Source organism: Cornus florida, unplaced genomic scaffold (assembly GCF_030987335.1).
Source record: "Cornus florida cultivar Cherokee Brave unplaced genomic scaffold, ASM3098733v1 CherokeeBrave_3.0.0_Hap2_Chr04, whole genome shotgun sequence".
Classification (NCBI taxonomy): Eukaryota; Viridiplantae; Streptophyta; class Magnoliopsida; order Cornales; family Cornaceae; genus Cornus; species Cornus florida.
Genome location: NW_026775574.1, coordinates 106,233,963 through 106,254,883, shown reverse-complemented (window position 1 = coordinate 106,254,883; position 20,921 = coordinate 106,233,963). Strand labels below are relative to the sequence as shown.

Sequence of the window (20,921 nt, the reverse complement as noted above, 5' to 3'; positions counted from 1 at the left end):
ATATATATATATATATTAATCTAACATTATTTACATAAAGGCTTTGTATTTATATATTGCATCAAACAATTAATAACTCTTTTATGTGTTATATATACTCCTATTTGTTTTGGTATTCATGCATGGCATATGTGATAGGCCGCATAATGGGGAGGGATAGAATGGTACCAAGTTTAAATTTATCAAAAACGACTGCTACCCACCTCCCCGAGGGCCCGTAATTAGTTCTTGAATCAGGTTGGACCTATCACACTTGGATCCTCTCTTGTGAAATATGAGTGTCAATAATAATAATAATAATAATAAATATGAGAAAAAATTTATTGCGTTGGTTGCATCGACGTATTTGAACCGTTCATGTAATATATATATTCACGCGTATATTATATATATAATGTATGAAAGGTTGGATGCGTCTGTTACACGGTGCATATGTACATACGGTTGAACATGATTGACAATAAAGATTAGTATAATAAGGGACACAATTACTACAATATTACAAATTTTTTAAAAAAATAAGATACGAGCATGACATGTAAATGTCAAAAAATAATATATATAATATTTAGTTTGCTCATTTATCCATATAATTATGAATAAAATCAATAATTTGAAATTTAGAACTAGATATTTGTTTGTTTTTTTTTTACTTAAATTTTATATTATTTTTTTAATTAACCCAAAATATATATTAAATTGTATGGAATCTCATTCTTCTAAAAATAAAATTACAAAACCACCCCAATCTATTCTAAAAATGTCCAAAAGGTACTGTTGTTGTATTCCAACCTTGTTCAACTGAAAAAATAAAATTTCCAATTTATATTTGACTGTGTCCGAGACATGTCCAACATTGGCCGTATCCACAAATCCAACAAATTAATAAACTAAAAAAACATAGATTGAACCTGTGTGCGCCGCACAGCACATGGATAGTAATAGTGGGTAAAATAAAATGAAAGTAAGTAAGAGGCACTTATTAATAAAATGGAGTAAAAAGTGTGGGTCTAAAGAGGCAATTATTGGTGAAAAATAGGCGTGGGCATGAACCATCATAAATTAATGATGGTAAATTGGGGTCCCAAATTGATGATGGTTGGGAGGTGAGACCTTGATTCATAGGTGGGGCGCCAATTTATATGGTTGGTTGGTTACCTTTATCTATCTCATCCTCGTTGTGTATTCCCAAATATTAAGTCCACATTTCAGTGATTCCCAATACAAATACAGATTCTCTCCAGGTTTTATGTTCTTAAAGTTTCACATCATTGTACCTACTACTTGCCCCATCTTTGTTTTAAACCTTTGCCCCTAAAGCCCTATATCTATATCTATATTTATATACACTTACATACATGTGTGTGTATATATATATATATATATATATAAAGAGAGAGATGCATATCCTTGTTGCATGTGGTCTGATTCATTTCCCTTTCATTCCTTGAATATTAAAGTTACATTAATTAGGGGCAAAAAAGAGTAGATAATTGACCATAAGAGTTAGTCAATAATAATTAACCTAGCTCTAGTGATACATGACCGGTAAACATTACGTTCGGTGTCTTATAAAGCATCAAGTTTAAAATTTAAAATTTAATTCCAAACAATCTTTTGGGTCCACGCACATTGGTGAAAAGCCCAAACTAAAAAATGCAAACAATTCTTTCGACGCGAATGGGAGAACTAAACCCGGTATCTGGGAATTTGGTTGGGGCAAAAGATACCCGGTTACTTACGAAAAAAAAAAAAAAAAACGAAGAGTAAATAATTTGGGCTTGGGCTTAATGCCTGTTGTTATGTGATGACCTCCCTCCCTTGGGCCTTGTACAGTTGTTCTCTTACAAATACTAGTAGGTCTAAGCTGGACGGGACTCACCCAAACACTAGTTATGAGCGGAGCTGGAGCTGATAAGGCTGGACTGAGCTTGTAAAATTGGGTTCACATTATAGCCCCACAAAATTTAATTATGGGCTGAACCTGTACGTTTACTTTTACTAAAACGCCAAGAAAATCTTTTTAATTTTTTTATTAGGAACCAGGTACGTATTTACTACACACTGCTCACACATAACACAATCCACGCTGAGCTCGAACCCCTCCCAACCCCAAACTGTAGTGAGGTTACACCATTTGATTTTTATTAAGAATTCTGTGACTAATAAATACTAAGTATATCATAGAACAAAAACATAGGATTGACTCATGTAAGCAATCACAAGTAGTTGGTTGTTGGTAGAGCCCCCAGCAACACACATATGTACGTGATATGTGCAACAATTGTTTAAAAATCCCCAAGTCATTGAATACATGAAAAAAACAATACTACTTATTAATTTAACTGCATATATAAAAAAACAACCATACCACTAATTTTTATATATATATATATATAGAGCTACTTGCGGGGACGGGTGTCTTCGGATTGGGTAGTGGGTTTGGCGGCAGCATCTCGGGCAGAGGATTGGGGCTTTTTCTTAGCATAAAAAGTGTAGTAACCGATGGTGGCGGCGGCGATGAGAAGGCCACCGACAGCCATGGTGTAAGGGCTGAAAGGCAAGTTGCGCCGCTGGATGCCTGACCTCTTCGATGCCTCCTCTCCTGCCTTCTTCGCGTCCTCTGGACTCATCTTGTGTTGTTTACGTCTGTCAAACACTAACACCTCTCTACCCCGTACGTGTGTGTGTGTGTGTGTGTGAAGAAATATAAGAATGAATAAGAAGGATAATTGCCACGGGTTGGATACGTGGTAGCTGCATGTTATGTATTGGTGACAAGTAGTGTCGTAGAACTCCTTCGAAACACTCATCAACACCTTTGTCCGTATACTTTCATTACTTCTTGATCAATGTCACGGACCAAGGCTTCAAATTTAAAGCAGTAGATTTTTGGAGTAATTATTTTCTTATATATCTTCATTGTGCACACTTATTGAGGTATATTTTCTTTATTTTGACTTCTAATGAAACTATTATTTTATTTCTATGTTTTGAACTTATTTTTCACATCGACCATATTACTTTAATATTGACTACTTGATAATGTAATTTATGTACTATTACTTTTTGAACACTACACAATAAGTGAGTTTGACAGGGCTTAAGTGAGTTTGACAGGGCTTCAACACGAACTACATGATAAGTGAGTTTGTTTTTCAATTATAACTCGGGAAAAGGAAGGATAATAATAAATTATATTTATGTTTAAATAAATTATGAAGGAAAGACAAAAAAAATAGTATTCTTGTTTGAAAAAAAGAAAAATAACACTAACATGTTTATTTTTTAATTGTTGATGGTAATTTTGAAATTATAAAAGTATTAATTATCCATCATCCTCTCTCTCCAAATCTTCACTCCAAATCTTCACATTGTTTAAAGAAATTTAAAGAGAAAACCATCCCTACAAATCTCTTCCAATTCATATTATTTATTTATTTTTTCTCTCCCAATCATTCAATCTAAATGGACATAAACGTGTCCTACCAAGGTGGGGGTTAGTGATAATTTCTCACCATCCAAAATTATAAAACTTGGGCTGATGCCCTCCTCCTTTTGGGCCTGAGAAAACTGGCCCTTCTAAGTTGACTCTTATATAGACAATTACCTTTTTACCTGTCAAACAAAAGAGTAGTACATATATTTTTTGGGGGGTTGAATTGTGTGCTGGAGTGGACTGGACTCACTACTTCAACTAGTTCAATATAGACAAAGCAGAGTCCTAGCTGTGGTCTGAGCTTGTTGGGTTCACATTCTAGGCCCGCAAAATTTATTCATGGCTTTGAAAAACTGGTCCACGTCCCACTTCTATATTTCCCTAAAAACAAATAATCATATTTCAACTTCACTTGCTTGCATTTTACATAAAAAATAGGGATAATTAAATTTTAGTGACCAAAATTAAAAAAGAAAAAAATAAATAAAAGTTCTACACCAAATTTCTCATCCCCATTCATTAAAACTCATCTTTGATACTTCCACACTGTCTAATGCTTATTCTCAAACAGAAATGTCAATGGGTCCAAGCTAGGTTGGATTGGCAATCACACTATTTACCTTTTCTAATTTTAATCTCACAATCCGTATATACGTATATATACCAATACATATTACTATATATAACTCCTTCGATCGTTAGGACAAAAAATAAAATAAAATAAAATAAAAAGGGCTTTTAAAAGTGTTACTGATTAACCAAATAAACCACATAAATATAAAACGTCAAAGAACATAGTTAGTGCTTGAACGATAGATATTGCTCAAAGAGCAGCAGCTGCTGCAGCACATTTTTGGAAAATGGAAAGAGATATGCATCTACTTGCTGGGACGGGTGTCTTCGGGTTGAGCAGTGCCGGTGGCGACTTTGGCTACGTCTACGGCAGAGGCTTCGGGCTTTTTCTTGGCATAGAGGGTCAAGTAACCGATGGTGGCGGCGAAGAGAAAGCCGCCTAGAGCCATCGTGTAAGGGCTGATGGGTAAGTTGCGGCGCTGGTGGAGTACCTCACCTGGGCTATGCCCCGGTGGTGGCCTCTTGGATGCCTCCACTCCTGCCTTCTTCACTTCTTCCGTCCTCATTCTCTCTGTTTTTTTTTTTTTTTTTTTTTTTTTTTTCCTAAAAATTCTCTCAATCAACTTCTTTCTGTCTCTCTCTCTCTCTCTCTCAAGAAAAATAATAAGAATGGAAGATGAGATGGGTAACAGACTAACAGCCACGTTTCGAGTTATGTAGGTAACGTGGGTTGGATACGTGGCAGCTGCATGTCCTGTGTGGGCAACAAGTGTCTTCTGCTTGGAAACTCTAACCTCCCACCAACACCTTTTTCCATGACTTCGGTGATAAATGGTGATCATGGTTTACATTATCAGTTACGTTGGATAGAGTCATTGTAAATTAATTTATATGTGGCATATTAGATGATACAGTGAATCATGAATTGATGATATAAACTTAAATTTTTACTATTAAAATTGAGTTAATTATAATGATACTTCTAAAATTTGTCATATCGATAGTTATATACAATTTAGCAATTTGTTTAAGTTTTATTTGTATTTTTATTATATTTTGTTAAAATAACTATTTTTTAAAATTCATTTTTAGAGTGACATCAATTTAATATTCACTAAATCTAATTTCTAAAAGAGCTCCGAACAATGGTCTAAAAGTGTCGGCAATGTGAATGACTCGACGCCCATACCTGTCACACAATTGGCGTTACAACAATACATGGATTTATCACATTATCAGTCCCCAGTTTTTATACATAAATTCTCATCTCAAAAAATAAACTTATAGCAGACAAAAGTTGATAGTATATTTTGCTCAAATGAATTAAAAAAATAGAATAAAATAGTGTGTATAAATAAATTTTGGTATGAAATTTTGATTAAGTAATCTTCGTACAATTATCTTTCAAATAGTTAGATGTCACCACAAAGAGCTCATAACAACTGTCACTAGGTTGACCTCATGATTAGGAATGCCAACGTGACGGGTTCGAGAGAATTCCTTTCCCAATCCCGTCCCACTAATGAATATATATATATATATATGTAGATTTTCCAAACTCGGTTTTGGATACCCTACATCAAAGTCGAGGCAAACTCAGAACCTTGTGAATTTTTAACGTTTTTTTTTTCTTTCTTAAACTCATCCATAACCCCGATTAGTGTGTTATATGTTGTATTCGCGATAATCTCATTTCTTTCGATGGAGACCTCACACCCTTGGGGGCCTTACCCATATAGATGAGACACGCTAAATTGGCAACGGTAGCATTTTAATACCATTTATTATTATTATTATTATTATTTTGGGTTAACTTAGAAGTATTTTTTTTTTATAAGCATAAAACAAAAAAATAGGGAGATGGACATTTACAAAGTTCTTTTATTTATTTATTTCCTTTTCTGTATAAAAGGGTCGTTTCCGAAGTTACCGTTGCGGTAACAGACAAAACCAGGGCAAGTCTCGAACACCAAAAACATTCATTGCCTGGCCCACCAACAGTTACCTCTCACAGCCTTTTCCCAACGGCTAGTTCATCATCCTGTCCCTGCCCCTCTATATATATGGATGGAAACACTCCCAACTCCATCACTACCCCTTCTTGAAAATCATCTCTCTCTCCCTCTCTGTAGATTTGCTTAAGAACTCTGTTTTTTAAGCTCAAACAGTCTGTCCATCGATGGCTTCTTCTTCAAGAGCTCTAGTATCCACACTGGTTCTCTCACTTCTTCTCTTCATCAGCTTCTCAGAAGCTAGAGACCACTTGGTTGGAGGCAAAACTGAGGCATGGAAGGTCCCATCTTCTCAATCCGATTCCCTCAACAAATGGGCTGAAAATTCTCGCTTCCTCGTCGGAGATTCTCTTGGTAAGCTCAAATCCCATCCCTCTTTTTCCTGCATATATATATATATATATATATAGTCGTGTGTATTCATCCATATATGGTATTGGGTTTCTGTCAAATTCCTCTCTCTCTAACTAAAGCTTTTTCATGTTTTGCTGGATGAACCAGTGTGGAAGTATGACAGTGAGAAAGACTCAGTGTTGCAAGTAACAAAGAGAGGTTATGCTACCTGCAATACTTCAAGCCCCATTGAAGAGTACAAGGATGGGAACACCAAGGTGACGCTCGACCAATCCGGGCCTTACTATTTCATCAGTGGAGCAGCAGGAAACTGCGAGAAAGGCCAGAAGCTGATAGTGGTGGTCATGTCTGCAACGCACAAGAGGCTCTTCACTGCTATTTCTCCGGCACCATCTCCGGTGGAGTTTGACGGACCGGCAGTCGCCCCCACAAGCGGTGCTTCAAGTTTACAGGGCAGTTTGATGATGGTCTTGGTGGGATGGCTTGTTTTAATGAGGGTTTTTGGGTTTTGAAGGGGTGGGGTTTGGTTAATTTGATTGATTCATTTGATTATACTGATGGTGAGGGTTGATTATACTTTGGTTTAGGGTCTACTTTTGGGGGAATTATTTGATTTTCTATGTATGTGGATTGTCACTACAGATATTAATATATTCCATTAATTTATTTATTTATTTACATCTCAACTCTCATTAGAACTTCAATGTTTTACCCTTTATATTGGCATCGGTCTTTGCTTTTCCAGAACAAAACAACCTATGAATCCCGACTTACCATAAGATTTTAGGAGCCTGGTTAGTGGTTACACAAACATATAAACATAAATATATACATATATATGTGTGTGGTCTCTTTTATTTTCAATACAAACAAAAATATCTTCTTTTTCAATACAAACAAAATCTAAAATTAAAGTAAAAAAAACACTTATCTGAATCCAAATTTTGCAAAACATTCGCGGGGGTAGGAGGAGACAATAATTTTTCATAAATAATCAACAAACTTATTTTTCATACATGTAACACATGTATATATATGTGGTCTCTTTTTTTTTTTTAATACAAACAAAAATATCTTCTTCTTTTTCATACAAACAAAATCTTAAAATTAAAGTAAAAAAACACTTATATGAATCCAAATTTTGCAAAACATTCCCAGGGCTATGAGACACAATAATTTTTCATAACTTATTTTTTTATAAATAATCAACACACTGTTTCAGGTCTTTTAAACGTTAATTTTCAAAATTATGAAAGTGCCCTTTTTTTTTTCTTTTTTTTTTTTTTTACAAACACCGACATTTTTTGGCTCAACTAATAATTTTTGAAGCTTTTGATCTGCAAAATAACATTTTATAAAAATCAAAACATGAATTCAACAAGTGAATTCGATTTCAAAAATGAATCAACAAAAAAATATCATAAATGAAATTGCCTGAAAACGCCTTACAAAACAAACATCTATTTCAAAAAGGTACTGCAGCAAACACGCGCATATTACACCATTTCTCCGAGGGGAAAACAAAAGAAGAATCCATATAGCAGAAAGTAGAAAATCAATAAAAGCCTTTTGTGAACCACAGGGAAAAGGCAAACCGCAATATAAGAAAACAAAATAGGTGCATACCATTCCATAAAAAAATTGGCTAACACCACCATATATGCCTGCCCTGTGTGACCTGCGGGAACACACAGAAAAATGTCAGAAAGCATAAGGTAATAATTAGAAGCTTCTTAAATAGAAGGACTCGGCGCAACACAAAATCAATTGATATAATTTTCAAGGTTAATGGAAACTGGAAGGACTGATTATGCATCGTTAGTGTCATTAACACACCCAGGTCTCAACTTGTATATATTAGTAAAACACTCAGGTCTCAAATTATAGAAAAGACAGTTCTGCTAAAGTTTTCAGCAACAACATGACATTGGATTGCCTAGAATGTCATTTATCACCGTACTTGGTCATTTCCATCTTCAGCTGTAGTGACCATCAAAGAGGCTAACTAATATAAATGTTAATTAACTGAAACCAAAAAACATCTAAAATCACCAAACATCAACAGAGCACGGAATCAAGCGAGCCAGGGTATTTCAGTCATCCACTTGTCTTCTGGCATTGCGACCAGCAGTAGCAATTTACTTGTTTTTTATTTATTCTTTCGGTTATATTAACTATTAAGAACATTCACATATCATTATATTGAAAAATGACAGGGTTTGAATCCCCCATCTTTTGCCTAGAAAGGTCATCTAAATACTACCGGTCTACAAACAGAAGGTGCTAACAATTTACATTCAATTATAAATACACGAGGAGCTAAAAGTCTAAAATATAGGACTTAAAAATTGAAAAATCTAGAAAACATACATTCAGGTTGAATATCCATTATTTAAAAAAAAAATATAAATAAAGTAGGTTGGGTTTAAAAACATAATATTTTGTATAAAATTAATATTCATAGGACGCATCATCATAGCAATAACGTGCATGCTTCCATATCATTCACTCCCAAAAAAACCATTTATGTGGCATTTTTAGAAAAGTTTCAGTGCAAGTATCTACATCGTTAGGTAAGATCACTCAATTGTTCTAGGAAGGAAAATATTAGATTAGACATGGAGGCATAGGTAGTTATTTTGAAGTTACAACAAGAAATGTAGGTCTAGCAAAATTTAGGAGTACTCATAAAGATACTCACACCTAAGCTTGTATTCTTAGTCATTTGTATTTAATCATTTGAACAGGAGTGTGACATCAAAGAACCACGATAGTTTTCTCAAATTCAAAATATGACATGTAGACCCAGTTCAACCATTCAGCTTTTTGTACATAGTCTTAGAGAATTACAATTAGCTTATTGAAACAATAATGTACTAATAACCAAATATGATAGCTACAGTATGCATAAGTTATGCGAATGTAAACACAATTAGGATTGCCTCTGCCTTTTAGATAACTAAGGCGGTCAAAGACCCACATGAACAAAAAAAAGTAAATAAATAAATAAATAAAATCTGCCATTGAATTCCCTAGAATGCCAATCATTGCCATACTTGGTCATTTTCCATCCCCAGTTATAGTGACCATAACACAGACTAATATATGCATGTTCATTTACGAAAACCAGAAACCATCTTAGCAACGCGTTCCCCTTAAAAGAAACGTTGCATCAGCTTCCGGATGCTTCGAAAAATGGGCAATGGGCGCCACATCGGTGCCAAGGTGCGGTAAAAAGTAGGAAAGGGTTCCCACATTTTTGTGGACGAGATCAGGTAAAGAAGTTAGCCCAGGATAGTAGGCTTAAAATAGCGACTTGGAACGTAGGAACCTTGACGGATAAAGGAATTAATTTAATAGACTCTATGATTAGATTTAAGATTAATATTTTATGCTTACAAGAAACTAAGTGGGTAGATGCAAAAGCTAGAGAGATTGAAGGATATAAATTATGTTATACTGGAAAGAATAAACATAAATATGGAGTAGGGATAATCATTGATAAGAATTTAAAAGAAGATATGATAACCGTTATTAGAAAAGAAGATAAGACAATATTTGTAAAACTCGTATTAGGAGGAAATATAGTTAATATAGTCAGCACGTGTGCACCCCAAGTAAGACTAGCTGACAATATTAAAATTATAATTTTGGGAACATATGGACAAATTGATGCAAGGAATAGACAGAAGGAGAAAAAGTGCATATAGGAGGATATTTTAATGGTCATGTAGGAAAAGAGTGTGGACTGTGGAGGATATGAGATGGTACACGGTGGACATGGATTTGGAGATAGAAATGGTGTCGAGGAGACTATCTTAGATTTTGCAGTAGCATATAATCTTATATAATTAGGAATACCTATTCTACAAAGAGAGATGAAAACTTAATGACCTTTAAAAATGGATCAAACATGAGTCAAATTGATTACTTTTTTTAATTAGAAAGGTAGATAGATTAAAAATTAAAGATTGTAAGGTTATTCCCGAAGATCTAGCATCACTAAATAAGCTTCTTGTTTTAGTTGTATGAATAAAAGGACAACCTAAAAGGAGAAAGAGAACCATAAACCCAAGGACTAGCCGGTGGAATTTAAGAGGGTAGAAAGTAGAATTATTTAAAAATAAGATGTTAAAAGAAGCAACAGGGAATGTAGAAGATGAAAAAACTTAATGTGGAATAAGATGACTATATATATTAAAAAGGAGTAGCAAAAGAAGTCCTAGGAGAATCAAAAGGGTCGGGACCATTATTTAAAGAAACTTGGTGAGTCCAAAAATTCATAAAAACAAAACGGGAATGCTATAAAGTTTGGCAAAAAAAACTAAAAAGAGTGAAATCTTTGACAAATATAAAAAATAAATAAAGAAGTTAAGAAAGTAGCTAGTGAGGCAAAACATAGACCATATGACGATTTCTATTCTAAACTAGGCCAAAAGATGGGGAAAAGAATATTTATAAACTTACTAAGCTAAGGGAGAGAAACAATAGAGATTTTAGCCATATTAAATGTATTTAGAGTGAACATTCACAAGTTTTAGTAAAAGATGATAACATTAAAGACAAATGGAAAAGTTATTTTGAGAAATTGCTAAATGAAAACCATATAGGAAGTCTAAGCTTAGAAGAATATGTTAGAGATAACATATTTTTCTATAAGGTCAAGGAGTGGAAGGTTAGGAATGCCTTAAGAAAAATGAAAATGGGAAGCACTTTAGGGCCCGATGGCATTCCAATTGAGGTGTGGAAGTGTCTAGGAGAAGTTGGCTTGTCTTGGTTAACAAAACTGTTTAATAAGATAATAACAACTAAGAGGATGTCGGATGAGTGGCGCCAAAGTATTCGAGTACCTATATATAAAAATAAAAAGGATGTACAAAGTTGTAATAATTAGCGTGATATTAAATTAATGAGATACTATGAAACATCCGCGAGAGAGTGATTGAACAACGCCTAAGATGAGAGACCGAAGTGTCAGGGAATCAATGGATTCATGTAAAATAGGTTAGCAATGGATACTATTTACTTATTCAGGAGACTAGTGGAAAGATATATAGGGAAGTAGAGAGATCTCCATATGGTATTTATTAATTTGGAGAAATCCTATAATAGGGTACCTACAGATCTAATATGGAAGGTTTTAGAAAAGAAAGGAGTCACAAAGGGATACATATACACAATAAAGAGCATGCATGATGGTTGTGTGACTATAGTTCGATCGCCTGTAAGGGTAACAAAAGAATTCTAAATTACTGTAGCCTTGCACCAAGGGTTAGCATTAAGTCCATAATTTTTTGCCTTGGTTATGGATGAGCTGACAAGGCACATACAATATGAGATTTCGTGGTGTATGTTATTTGTCGCTGATATTGTTTTAATTGATGAGACTAGAGGAGTTAATGCCAAATGGCAGGTTTGGAGAAAAGCTTTGAACTAAAAGGATTTAAGATAAGTCGAAATAAAACTGAATATATGGAGTGTAGCTTTAGTAAATCTAGAAAGACAAATGAGGATGTAGTGAAGATTGGGAATCAAAAGGTACAAAAAAAGTGAACATTTTCATTATTTAGGCTCAATGAGGGAGAAATTGGAGATTACGTTAATCATAGAATCAACTCATCAAGGCAAGATCGGTTAAATGGAGGAGTGCATTAGATCGGCCATACCGAATGTTGGGCAGTTAGGAAACAACATTTGCATAAAGTGTGGCAGAAATGCGAATGTTGAGATGGATGTGCGGTAAGACTAGAAATGATAGAATTAGAAATGATTATATTTGGGAGATGGTGTAGCACCAATTGGAAATAAAATTAGAGAAATTTGGTTAAGATGGTTTGGACATAATGCAAAGAAGACCTCTTTAAGTGCGTTGGTTAGGAGAAGTGACAGTCCACACTGAGAGTAATACTAGGGAAAGAGGAAGACCAAAGTTAAAGTAAAAAAAGATATGATAGCATCTGAATTGAGTCAATTGACCAAGGCTATGGCCTTAAATAGAATGAAATTAAAACATAGGATTCATATAGCCGACCTCAAGTAATTGGGAAAAGGCTTAATTGTTATTGTTGTTGTTGTTGTTGTTTTGGTGATATTAAGAACATTCATACATCATTATATTAAAAATAAACATATTTACAGGGTTTGGACCCCCACTTTCCATCGAGAAAGGTCCTCAAAATACCATTGGCCTACAAGCACAAGGTGCTTAAAATATACATTCGATTAGAGATACAACAGAAACTGAAACTTAGAATTGAAAATTTGTGAAATTCTAGAAAACAATCAGAACATACATTCAAATTGAGTATCCATTCTTCAAAAAGAGGTCTAAATTCTATAAAATCCATATCATCTCCATTAAACTACAACAAAATACAATATTTTACACCCTCTCCGTCCCATATTAGTAGTCACTCTTACCTTTTTGGGATGGCCCAAATTAGTTGTCTCATTTGAAAAGTCAAAACAAAATAAATATTATATTTCCATAATTACCTTTTAAATTTTCAAAAAACTTCCAACTTGGTAATACATATGTTTAAACTTAAAAGGACAACTTAGTAATTTTAAAAAGGGACAATGCATTAGTTGCATGTCATAAAAGAGAGACAAATGAACAACTAATATGGGACAGGGGGAGTATAAGAAAATGAATTAAGTACAAATATACATTTTGGCAATTATCTTACATGCGGTACCTCCCTAATAGAACCAACTCCTAAATCTAATAATAGAATAATGCATGCTAGATGATATGGTTTCCAATTCTATGCAATGTAACTATATTGTATTACATGTCCAACTGAGGTAAGTTTTTCAAAAAGTTTAACGTACTAACCTAACAAGACAGGATCCTTCCATTTCCATGTATAAAGGAATATGATTATGGAATATCATGGTTATGCCCATCATATCCCTCATTATCTACATCAAGCCTCCATAAGTACTTACACCTCGTAGCATGTTACAATGTCACTTGACGTATTATGGTCTTTCCCCAACAAATAAAAAAGAAAGTTAAACTTCAACATTTAGAACACCTAATGAGTATGAGTGTGAAACACTGTTGCTCCATCTAGTATATGGACATAGCAACAACATTGACAATAAGAATACAAAAGGTACACATATGATAAAACAAGAAAAAATTTATCCAAACATGATGCTTCACTGAACACCAAGGCATGAGCAACTAGATAATATTTTTTAAACCTTTAAAGACATTGGTGGTAGAAAATCATCGCGATGTCAATGTGGCTGTGAACTTACCAGAGAATCAGACAATGGGCATGTCATCTTCATCTGAATCCTGAGGCTGTAGAGGTCCCTTAAAACGACCATTCTTATCACCAAGAAGCTCGCGTGCTGCTTTCTCAAGAAATTCCTGAGCAGCAGTTCGAACTGATTGTTTCTCAGATGACTGATATTTCCTCTTCTTGTGGACACTTCTCTCTGAATACTTAATCTTTACTCCCTCTCTTCTACTGACATTCCTCATATTTTGCTTCTGCTCTGCAGATTTTTAGCTTATTTTTAACAAAACAAGATCAAATGGAAGAGAAAGTCATATTCACAAGAAAGAAGTGATTGCTTCTTACCCAGGGTAAGATCTGGCAAAGAATGCTCAATAAAACGGGTTGCTGCCTGGCGATTTAAGGTAGTCGAAGGTCGCAGCGGAGCTTCAAGGACATTTAAGAAATTTTGTAATCAACAATGGGAAATCAATTACCACTAAGTCATTTAGTACATGATAAATGCAAATAATAATAACCTAAAAGAAGGGAAAATGTTTGTTCCATCAATTTCGAAAGTGCCATCACCGCGTCGTTGGAAATGAGCACTCAAAATGAGGACTATATTGCTGAGAAATTGTTGGAACTTGGAAGTGATAAGAAATTAAATTTTGCATATTTGATATTCCATCAATTGGGATTAGAAAAACGAATAAGAAGAAATCCATTAAAATAAGCTTAATGCAGAAATAATATGTTTGCTTAGTTGAGGCCAGTTTACAGAAACCAAAACAACATCCAATGTAAGATTTGAAATTTGATTCTATTTTCAGTTCCACAGTATACAAATCAAATAAATCGACGGAATCACAATTACCTTTACTCAAATCAATGAACCGCTCCAATTTGTCTCGGTACAAGCTTAATCTCTCCTACGCGTACAACAAACATTAAAATTAAGCAATGCCCTAATTGAAAGCTTGAACATGAAATACCCAATTGAAGGAATACCCAAAAGCAAAATTAATCAAAAACCAGAATAAAAAACCTCAAAATAAAAGAATTAAAGCAGGACCCATTAATCAAAACACCAAAATAAATGAATTAAAGAAGGACCCATTAATTAAAACCTCAAAAAAGAGGCTGTCACATGATTAAAATCCGAAAAGCTAAAGGAAAAAAATGGAGTGCAAGGCAACATACAAGCTCTGTTTTGACAGGATGGTCATCTGGGTGAACGCCGTTACATCTCAACCTCACTGGAAAAATCAAATCAATTGAAGTCGAATGAAATACAAATTGAGAATGATATAATAGAGTGTTGAGGGAGGGCTTTACGTACGTGTGAAGAGGGCTGTAGTGGCTTTGGCGAGCAAGAGAAGAGATTCAGCCCGTTGTAGAGGAGGCATTTCGGCGAGTACTTGGACGTTGCATAGTGATAAAAACTGGAGAAACTGAGCTCTGACTTCTTCAACGTTGTTTGATGTTCTCTTCACTGCCTCCATTACCGATTCTGCTACTACGCTCCTCTCTTTCCCGGTTCCACTTTCCATTATACTATTCTCCTGCACACTTAAAATCACGATCAATCAAAACACTCTCTCTCTCTCTCTCCCTCTCTTTGAGGGGTTACTTTAAACCTGATAGCATGAGCCGCTGTTGGGGTTAGTTTTAGGGCTTTTGGGTTCTGGCGGCAATTGGGTGATTTACAGCCTTTGCCACATCAATTTCGTAGGGACAGGGACTGGTGGACTAGCACAAGGTTCCCTATTTCCTACAGCTAATTACTAATTAGGACAGACAAGCCCAGCCCGAGTTCGAGTTCGAGTTTAGCAAACGAGTCAATCCTTGTTTATATTAGATTGGCTGTTTATACAACCATGAAAATGTACATAAACATAAATTTGTAGATGTTGATGAATGTAAGATTATGAACTTGTTAATGAATATAGATTTATTTAGATTCATATAAGATCACCAAGAAGTCAAAAGACTCCATACAAACTGACCTTGATTTGAATTTAAATAAACTTTTATTATTAAATGAGTTGAGTTTAAATTTTTCAAAATAATGAAGAGTTAAGTCCGGACTCAATTTTTGAACTCGTCAACATCACATGTGAATGAACCGAACTCAAATAAATTCAAACTTAGCTCGACTTGTTCATTTGCAATCCTAAATATACTATAAAATTATAAAAAATTGTTAATAAACAAAGACTGAAGAATGAAATCACATTGTTAGAAATTTAATTTCAATTTATGCCCAAGAGATCTACAATGGACCCCATTTGTTTACTTCAAACATTAATAGAAAAACTTTAGAAGTAAACAAAATAATTTGTATTCAATTTTGATAGGTTTAAAGAAGGCATATGCGAAAAAGTGTGAGGATATAACGTGGGTCTTGCAAAGAGGAGTTTTTCAAAAGGGTTAAAGATTTATTCATGATATCTATACTAGTAAAACACTAAAGTATGTACCATATATGGAGAAACTAAATATTTTTCCAAAAAAAGTCAAAACTAAATAAATAATCTAAATCAGGTATTCCTCATTCACCTATGCAGTAATTTTAGGTGAAATAATAAAAGATGTATAGTAAGGAATTCGATATAGTTTGTGATGCATAATTTAGTTAAAATTAAAAAAAAAAAAAAAATATGCAAAATGCATTAGAACAAAAGTGAAAAGGAAAAAAAAAATTTTTTTGAAGAACAAGAAATACCAAAAAGTATTTAATTGAATAATTTAGAAAATAAAAAACTGTTGTCCATGAACAATTTTTTATAATTATCTGAAATTAAATATTTTTATAACTAAGTTTTCAGAAAATTGAATCAAGTAGATTTTTTTTTTTTTTTTTGTATAATTTTTTATTTTTAATTTTTTGAGAATTTTAATAATTACAAACCAAACCGACCTATAACTTCTCTATTGAAATTTTTTTTTTAAATAATGGTGTGTGTATTTAGTATTTACTATCTACTTTGCCATTCTTAAAAAAAAATAATAATAAAAAAAAATTAAAAAAAAAAAATAAATGCCGAAGAATTAGGTTTGAAACTTTGACAATCAGATAACCAAAAAAAAATGCATTATGAATAAAACAAAACCATTAATTGAGCCTGGTGTTGACCTGTTCAATTATGTTTGGGTAATTTTGACAAAATTGAAGCCTAAAATTGTAAAAGGATAGAGATCCCTAACCCATATAAAACCACCATGCCAAGTCAATGTTTTAAGGTTTCACAGCTACAAATGAAAGGAAACCCATGAGCAAACAGTAGCCATTTATCTCCTGCTTTTCTGCACCATCTAACCTCTCTCTCTCTCTCTAGCAAAAAAATCCAAACCTTCCAAGAATGAAATACAAGAAACAAAGGAGTCCTTGCCCTTGCTTTCTCTCTCTATATGTAACTATTATCTCCTTCTCTCTCTAAAACTCTTTATCTATCTCTAATGGCCCAGCTGGACCAAAATTTATGTAGTAGTAGTAGTAGGAGAAAAACAAAAAAAAGAAAGATGGAAGATAGATGGGAAAGATGTCTTCTAATGTCCTCCAACCATATACTTCCCACAAATACCCCTCTCTCATTCTCTCTCTCTCCCCCTTTGCCACCCCCTTACCTATATTCCATTACACATACATACTCCCAATCTATTGTGGTTATTTCGGTTTCTCATATTCAAGCCTTCAAGAGAGAGAAACACACAGGATTCCCGAACACCCCTTCTCTTTCTCTCTCTACAATTACTACTTCCATATATATATATATATATATATATATATGTGCTCATCTCTCTCTAATCATTCTCTCTATAATTGATTCCGATCTGGAAGTTCTGGTGTTGAATAATATGAGATATTAAAGATGAAACGGGCTCCTGTAAATTCGATTCCTCAATCTCATCGGGCGGTTGATGTTGAAGATAGGGCTAAACTAAAATATCAAACCCTGTTGCAAGAGTATCTGGAATTGCAAAAGGTTAGTTCTTTTTTTCTCTAAGTTAATTGCTCTCGTCTTATCAGAAATCTAGGGTTTATAGATTTTATATCTTTTATGTATTATTGGGATTGCTTTCCATCTTTTTCGATTGAATAGATAGATATATATGGTTTAAAGTTCTAGAATTTCTTTGATTTTTGAGTTTTAATTGGGTTTACCAAATTGGATTATATACTGTAATTGCTTGTAACCCAACAAAATGAGAGTTTTGAGATTCAATTAAGGTTTACCGAACCCATTCTCTACTGATGGTTGTAAATAAATCTAAAATAGGAATTTGTTTCAAAGAAGAGGAAATTTCAGGCAACAAAGCAAAAGAAAGACACCCTTTTGGGGGAAATCCGGTACAAATTCTTGTCTTTTTAATTTAAATGATATATATATATATATATATATATATATATATATATATATATATATATAAACTATAAAATTAAGAGAAGATTGATATTGGGGAATTTGTTTTTGGCTGAATTTCAGATTCTTGAGACGAAGGCGTAAATATTTATTAAGGATCAGGTCTTCGAAACTTGGAGTGGAAAAGAATGTTCAACCACAAGAATCAGACATGGAGAGAAAAATGCTTGAAAGGGTAAGGAATTACAGTGTCAATGAAGCTGCACTGGGAAATCCACATCCAATTTTGGTTTCAAATCCAAATTCAGTAAGTATATTAAACTGAAATATATATATATATATATATGCACATACATTTAGAAAGAGGACTTTGGATTTCAGCAAATATGTCCTTTGGTTTGGTGCATGTTTTGGTTTGTCAGTTCTGGAGTGGTTTCAATTTGAAACTTTTACATAATGTGTGTGGTATAAACAATCCAGGGATGAATGTTAACAAAAAGAGTTTAATTCCCAAGTAGTTGGACCCTATGTTACATGAAACGTTCAAAGTAGTGAAGTACCCGTGTCAAACACATATTGCTTGGACATACATATGCATCTGAAGTATGGTATATCAAATTATCAAATTTTTTATTTATAAGCAAGTTAAATGCCTATATTGAACACTATGCTATAATAAAACGTTACTTTATTCTACAAATAAAATAAAAGAAATATTTTGCGTGTCCTTCAGATTACCTGTACTCATACTGGGTTATATATCTGTATTAATTTCTTTATTTGTATTTCAGAGAGGTCCTCCCTCCAGAAGAACAAGAACAGTTACAGAGCCCGTTACAGAGCCATTGCGGGTGGAGAAAAAACATAAAAACTCATTGATTGATGACAAAAGAAGATTGGACAAGAAGGAAATGTCATGGCAAGATCAGATGAGTTTGAGGGTCTGAATTTCACACATCACACATTATAAATATACTCATTTGTTTTTATATGAAGAAAAGGCTGCAATAGATTTTTTTTTTTTTTTCATTCTTTCATTGTTTTGTTGTTTTTTTTTTGTTTTTTGGTTCCCTAATTTTTTTTAGAGTAAATTGTATAGAGAGAATTTGAACTTTTGATAAGCTGCTTCTTATACATGAAATTTGTGAAAACTCCAACAGGCATGATTTTACCCTCATTAATTCGAGGATATAATTCTTATGTTTTTTATCAGTCTACTTATCAAATGATAAATGTGTGTATGACTGTGTATGCTAAGCATTAAGAAGTTTTTAGTCAATTGGTGGGATCGAGTCTGTAACTTGTTTTTGATTTCTTAAATCACTAGTGTCTATATGAATTATAATGTTCCCCTTTTCCTTAGCCATTGAACTAATGGCCTTTATTTATTTATTGAAAAATTTCAAAACAGATATATTTACATGTAAAACGGAAGTTGAGAATTTGAGCTTTGTTAAGAGCAATGATGTGGGTTTGTATTTGCTTGAACTTGTTTTTGTTGTTTTTGTTGTGGAAACAAGTATTATTTGACTAGGATGCAATCAATGCAATTTTTTACTGTAAACTAAATTTTCTTTTCAGATGGTTACGATTGTTGAGTTTTGGATTATATGGTCTATGGAGTGTTATTAGCTTTATTATGCATTTTATTTTTTTTAGAACCTATTCACACACACATATATATTTAATTATTTATTGGGTCATCGTCTTTGGCAGCCGTGGGTATAGATTCATATACCTAGAATGGTCCTTATAAATATAAATTTAATTATCTTTGGCAGCAGTGGGTATACCCATTCATATACCTAGAATGGTCCTTATAAATTAACGCTCATGAAATGTTTTTTGTCAAGTTCATGAGAGAATCAAGTTTGAGCAAAGCAAGTCACAGAGAAAAGTTAAGAGGGAGCGCGCGCGCGCACACACAAAATACATGTGGAAGGAGAATGCATGGGAGGAATTGAATTATTAATGAAATTCAAATTCAAATGCAAATTAGTTTTCTAAGGAGGAAAATTAAATATTTTCCTTCTCTTTTTTCAATTTCAAAGAAGGAAAATGTCTCCTTCTCTCGCTAAATCCGTGTCTTGAACAGACTTTAAGGGACAACAAAACCCTTCAACCTTCAACTTACAAGCTCCAAGAAACACCTCCCACATTACACTACCATGGTGTGTTACAGGGCTAAATTACACCACGAATTTTTGCCTCTGTAATGGCACTTAGGGCCACCAAGTCTCAGCCAACACAACAACACAATACACACAGTATAAAAATGTAAAGAATGCACACACAGTTTACAGGGACAAGCCCAAACCTTTGCTCATATTAAACATATTACAAAGGAACATGAGTTCGTACAAGGAACCAAAGCTCACACCCTCCTCTCTATTCCCTCTACAAAGCCCACCTTAGCATTATATAGGCCACTCTCAAAACCGCCTATAACTACCCACTAAGATGATGGATGACACCCCCATCCACCTAGGGTCATGCTGGTACCCTCCAAATGTGCCAGCACTATAATGCAGTTGACAAGCCCAACTGCTAGACTTGTTGGCATGTTCTGCTCATGCCACATAACCACAAGAAGTTACATTCTGCATAGTGGAAGAAACCACCCTTAACCGCCTGTGTGTTGGTCCTCTCAGAATTGTGCCACATGCTTGGGAGGTTATTCAGCACTCCCCCACTTCCCATGATGAGTGGGAAGTGCTAGTAACTTCTCCCAACCGACCGAGCCCACTTAGCCACCACCTCTTGTAACCGCAAGCCATGACTTTGTGTTGTCTATGCTCTAGTCACATCTGAGTCAACCTTGTGAACCTAGCCCAAGCCAAGTCCACCAATCTGCACCCACATATATATGTCTCTGAGTGCACGGCGTGCCAAGCCATGCACGCCCGTGCGCACGCTCGGGTGCACACCAAAGTGCACGCCGGCG

At 34.2% G+C, this 20,921-nt stretch overlaps 4 protein-coding genes across 5 annotated transcripts; 2 read left to right on the top strand and 2 right to left on the bottom strand.

The window, feature by feature from the left end:
• Positions 1–4,186: 4,186 nt before the first annotated feature.
• Positions 4,187–4,738, bottom strand: LOC132302397 (uncharacterized). The gene has a single exon (XM_059799228.1). The coding sequence runs from the start codon at positions 4,576–4,578 to the stop codon at positions 4,318–4,320; it is 261 nt and encodes an 86-aa protein (XP_059655211.1). The 5' UTR covers positions 4,579–4,738; the 3' UTR covers positions 4,187–4,317.
• Positions 4,739–6,113: 1,375 nt separating this feature from the next.
• Positions 6,114–7,048, top strand: LOC132304538 (early nodulin-like protein 15). The gene is made up of 2 exons (XM_059802269.1): positions 6,114–6,378; positions 6,526–7,048. The coding sequence occupies exons 1-2, from the start codon at positions 6,192–6,194 to the stop codon at positions 6,888–6,890; spliced, it is 552 nt and encodes a 183-aa protein (XP_059658252.1). The 5' UTR covers positions 6,114–6,191; the 3' UTR covers positions 6,891–7,048.
• A 730-nt stretch (positions 7,049–7,778) lies between these two features.
• Positions 7,779–15,302, bottom strand: LOC132304537 (uncharacterized). The gene is made up of 6 exons (XM_059802268.1): positions 14,953–15,302; positions 14,814–14,869; positions 14,488–14,542; positions 13,977–14,057; positions 13,648–13,890; positions 7,779–8,056 (listed from the first exon to the last, which is right to left on the bottom strand). The coding sequence occupies exons 1-5, from the start codon at positions 15,161–15,163 to the stop codon at positions 13,655–13,657; spliced, it is 639 nt and encodes a 212-aa protein (XP_059658251.1). The 5' UTR covers positions 15,164–15,302; the 3' UTR covers positions 7,779–8,056; positions 13,648–13,654.
• Positions 15,303–16,849: 1,547 nt separating this feature from the next.
• On the top strand, positions 16,850–19,189 carry LOC132304536 (uncharacterized). 2 transcript variants are annotated; one of them, XM_059802267.1, is made up of 4 exons: positions 16,850–17,599; positions 17,894–17,964; positions 18,101–18,212; positions 18,769–19,189. In XM_059802267.1, the coding sequence occupies exons 1-4, from the start codon at positions 17,486–17,488 to the stop codon at positions 18,922–18,924; spliced, it is 453 nt and encodes a 150-aa protein (XP_059658250.1). In that variant the 5' UTR covers positions 16,850–17,485; the 3' UTR covers positions 18,925–19,189. The 2 variants fall into 2 exon arrangements, with proteins under 2 accessions (XP_059658250.1, XP_059658249.1); XM_059802266.1 differs by having other exon boundaries at positions 16,851–17,599; positions 18,101–18,284.
• Positions 19,190–20,921: the final 1,732 nt, after the last annotated feature.